Source organism: Octopus bimaculoides, chromosome 17, assembly GCF_001194135.2.
Source record: "Octopus bimaculoides isolate UCB-OBI-ISO-001 chromosome 17, ASM119413v2, whole genome shotgun sequence".
Taxonomy (NCBI): Eukaryota; Metazoa; Mollusca; class Cephalopoda; order Octopoda; family Octopodidae; genus Octopus; species Octopus bimaculoides.
The window spans coordinates 10,005,039-10,009,604 of record NC_068997.1 but is presented as its reverse complement, the minus strand read 5'-3'; the positions used below and the strand labels follow the sequence as shown (position 1 = coordinate 10,009,604).

The 4,566-nt window shown below is 38.3% G+C and overlaps 1 protein-coding gene across 1 annotated transcript in view; it reads right to left on the bottom strand.

Annotated features, from left to right (window-relative positions):
* Positions 1-4,566, bottom strand: part of LOC106884137 (alanyl-tRNA editing protein Aarsd1) — a 380,618-nt gene that overhangs the window by 31,542 nt on the left and 344,510 nt on the right. The window contains exon 11 of the mRNA XM_052974125.1: positions 3,724-3,778. Within this exon, the coding sequence (XP_052830085.1) occupies positions 3,724-3,778 (55 nt within the window). The remainder of the gene's footprint in view (positions 1-3,723; positions 3,779-4,566) is intronic.

Here is a 4,566-nt window from a genome sequence, read left to right as displayed (position 1 = left end):
GTGGGAGGGTATGGTGGTGTGAAGTGGGGAGTGAAAACAATGTTGATGATGATTATGATCCTCTTCTGCATCATTGTTGTTGTCACCATCATCATCATTAGCAGCAGCATCATAACCATTGCCAAGATGATGGTGCTGATGAGGTGGATGCCTTTGGTAGTGGTGTGTATGCGTGTGTGTGTGCTTCTTTTGTCATTTACTTGTTTCAGTGATTGGACTCAGGTCATGCTGGAGCATCACCTTGCAGGGTTTAGTCAAACGAACCAACCAAATCAGAAATTTGGATTTTGTTTTAAGTTTACTACTTATTCTGTCGGTCTCTTTTGTTGAGCCACTAAGTCATCAAGTGTCACAGTGGGGGACAAACACATACACATGCATACACACAGATAGATATATGCATACATACACACATGCACGCAAACACAGCTGCATTATATGTTCTGTTTGTGTTTGTGTACATAATGGTGGAAGCTCACAGATTTTGTCACCAAACTTGGTCCCTGGGGTTGTGGATTCATAAGTTTGTGCACATATGTATTTTTTTATGTGCATCGTGTGATGTCATGAATATATGCAATGCACATATATCTGCGTAACGAGGGAATCTAGCATAAGTTGGGGAGGGGATGTGTCGTTAATGCATAATGCTCATATAATGCATATAATCAATATCCAGAAAAGAACTTATCCAGGTCAGAGGGGTGATGAAGTGGTGGTGGGGGGTATGCTTAAAATTCCCAAGAATGAATTGTTGCTTGTGCATGCAGTGGGAGAAGGTTTCCTCTTTAATGTTCAAAACATTCACTGTTGATGTTATGATATTTAGTGATGCATATTTTTAGTTATGACATTTAGTAATGCAAAGCTTGCTTTTGCTGCCCCACCTCCTATATTTGCTAGCCTTAGCTATAAGGCTCCAGTTTGTATGGAGGTTGTTAACGATCCTCTCTTTAAGTGTCCATACCATATTGGATAAAGATGTCGTATGTCGTTTTATTTTTATCTCTGGACAAAGCCAAATATTTATCCACTAAGGCAGTGTTGAGCATTCGTTCTCACTGTTCAATATTAGCTTGTGTATGTGTGTGCATGCACGTGTGCGCACACACATCTAACAGTGCAACTAACCAGTTGCCCATGCATACGATGAGCATTTTTAGTTGATCCACTGAGCTACTGGCTCATATAAGTAATTGAGTATTCTAAATATATGTGTACTCTTAACAAAATCCTTAGGGAGCATCTATGTGAGACAGTGTATGCCGAAGTCACCCCTTTACATTACAGATTCAATCTATCTAATGCCACCACAGTGGAATATACAATCCTGGTAGGGTCTCAAATACTTGACAAGTCAAAGGATAGAAGCTAGACTAACATGGTCCCCTTCTCCCCAGAAGTAAAAATGGGTTTATTTGGGGGCCAACACCCCTGTCCCACCATCTAGAAAAAAACAAAAGTTAGAGGAACATCGATGATAATGCAAAACCAACAAGACCAGGGAGAGGAAACAAAAGACAGCTCAGGGTCAAGAAGAGAAGAAAAGTCATTGACAACCCATGCTATAGCAAGAATGAAGGAGCTTAAGTAATTAAGTGCAATCCATCTGATGGACTTTTAAACAGTTTCTTGTCTATCTACTTTCACTCAACCCAAGGCCACGATTAAAAAAAAAACACTTGGTTAAGATGCCATGCTATGGGATTGAACCCAGGAACTTGTAATAGAGAAACAAGCTTCTGAATCATTCAGCCATGCAGCTTCCATGATAATGTAGTTCTAAATAAACCGTATGCTCTCCCATTCATCCTTCCCTACCCCTTCCACAAAACAATGGCTGAGAAGGCCATGGCCAGAATACCTTTGATCATAGGCTTACTCAATCATAGTTAATGGCCAACCTGGGGTTAAACAAATCAGCCATCATATTCCAGTGCTGTGTTTCATACATAATGTATAACCTGAGCTGGCCAGGGTAAGTGCTCTTATTTCAAGCACAAGTTTGCAACAGTCTTATCTATTATGCCACAGTTACTTGTAGATAGATCTATATGAGCACATAAACTCATACAGACATGCATTCATACACACATGTACGCACTCACACGGAGACAGTTATGTAAACATATAAACACAGAAATAAGTCAATAAAACAGAGAATATAACCATTGAACCATAGCTTAGATACAAACACAGAGGTTGGGGTTAACAGTCTGTGAACACATAATATTCTAGTTATAACTCATACTAAATATGCATACACACACACACATATATATATATATATATATATATATATATATATATATATATATATATACAAGAATACTCAGATATGTATGAATATAAGTATGTATGTAGTAGATATACATGTGTGGACACATGTATTTATGTTCATATATAATTAGAAAGAGAAGAATGATTCATACATACATAAAGCATAATATACATATCTGCACATATACATACAAAAATACCCAGTTGCTGACATTGAAATTCCAATAAAGGCTAGAAACCAGCTCTTTCTCTATTAGCAAGAAATCTTGAAATAAAACTGAACAATGATATACATACATACATACATAGTGCCTAGTGTCCCCTTATCAGTGGGCTTCATATATTTCACCCCAGTGTTACTATGATGGCATGCACTGCTCTCATATATATATATATATATATATATATATATATATACACACACACATATAGGTACAGGTATGGTTGTGTGTTTAAGAAACTTGCTTTCCTAACCATGCAGTCTTGGGTTCAATTCCAAGGCATAGCACCTTGGGCAAGTGTTTTCTTTTCTTTTCTACTCTAGGCACAAGGCCTGAAATTTCTGGGGAGGGGTCCAGTCAATTAGATTGACCCCAGTACACAACTAGTACTTAATTTATTGGCCCCAAAAGGATGAAAGGCAAAGTCGACCTCGGTGGAATTTGAAGACATGAAACACCGCTAAGCATTTCGCTCAGTGTGCTAACGTTTCTGCCATCTTACCACCAAAAATTTCAAGCCTTGTGCTTAGAGTAGAAAAGAAAAGCGTTTTCTCTTATACCCTTGGGTGAACCAATGCCTTGCAAGTGAATTTGGTAGATGGGAACTAAAAGTGTCCCATATTATGTGTATGGAAGATGGTGAGTTAGCAGAATTGTTAGCATGCCAGGCAAAATGTTTAGCAGCATTTTGTCCGTCCTTACATTTTGAGTTCAAATCCTTCTGTGGTCAACTTTCCCTTTCATTCTGTAGGGGTTGATGAAATAAGTAGCAGTCAAGTACTAGGATCAATGTTATCAACTTGTGCCTGCAGTAGAAAGGATGTGTGTGTCTCACAGAGGCAATGACCAGTGACCAAGACCTTTGGTGATGTACTGTGCTTGAGTGGACCTGTCAAGCCAAGTGCACATGTGGCATGTAAAGAACACCTTTCAAGCATTGGCCCTCATGGAGGCAAAGGGGCTGAGTTCCTTTCGAGTGTGGGCCTCACAGAGGCAAATGGGTCCTCTTAAGCAGAGCACATCACCAATGAAGTACAAATATGTCTGGGTTTAAGAGGAATCCGATGTACTGTGCAAAAGAGAAGACTGCACTGGTATGGACTTGTAATGTGAGGATAAAGAAGAGCTAATTGTGGGTGGAGTTTGTGGAAGCAGGAGACCTAGAAATGAAAGTAACCATTTTCAATGAAGATTATTTAAATAATTGTTTGAATCTACTTACCTGGTTGCTCATCTCTCGACATATGAAATTCATGAAGTCCATATCTGCTTCCTTCCTGTGGACAAAAGAAGGAATCTAGTGAAAGAAGCATTCAAGACAGATATTATGTTCTTCTCTCTCTCTTTCTTACACACACAATTTGGTTTCTTGGTTCACATTTGTTCCTTTACTGCACTTATACATGAACACCATGCTTCAATCTTTTACATCTTGTTTGATTAAGCCAATGAGGGAGTCTGTACGTGGTTGGTAAAGCTGCTGAAAGTAGTTTTCTTCCTAGATCAGCCTCAATTAAACAGATTTATGGACAAAGGCATTCCAGTCATGACCATCCTGTCTTTCTGTTGGTGCACACAGTATAATTACTTCATCCTACTGTAAGACAGCAGAGTAAGATTTTAGCTGTTATTTCTAGGAAATCAAGGGACCACATAGAGGATCCCTCACTGGCTCTTTAGTACTACAAAGCACTAAATGCATTGCAGTATTTAGTCTCCACCCACATTTTTTCCGCCACTTATTTATTCATTTATTTATTTATTTACATACCCCCCCCCCCAATCCGGGTGGGTCAATAAAAATTAGTACAGATCATATAATGGGAGCCCTTCCTCTTCAATTCACTTCATTGAACTGCTGTTTCTCTCAGAGGATTTATGGCCTTGAGCCAATGTAAAGAAACCATTAATATAACGAGGACTGATGCAGTCCTTAATTTATTTTACCTCATTAAGGAAAAAAAAAAAAAAGGGGAAAATAAATACTTTCATTAAATCCCAAATCGAATTTTTCCAAATTCCCCAATTAAAAATGTATTAGAAAACTTACAATAAATATTTTATT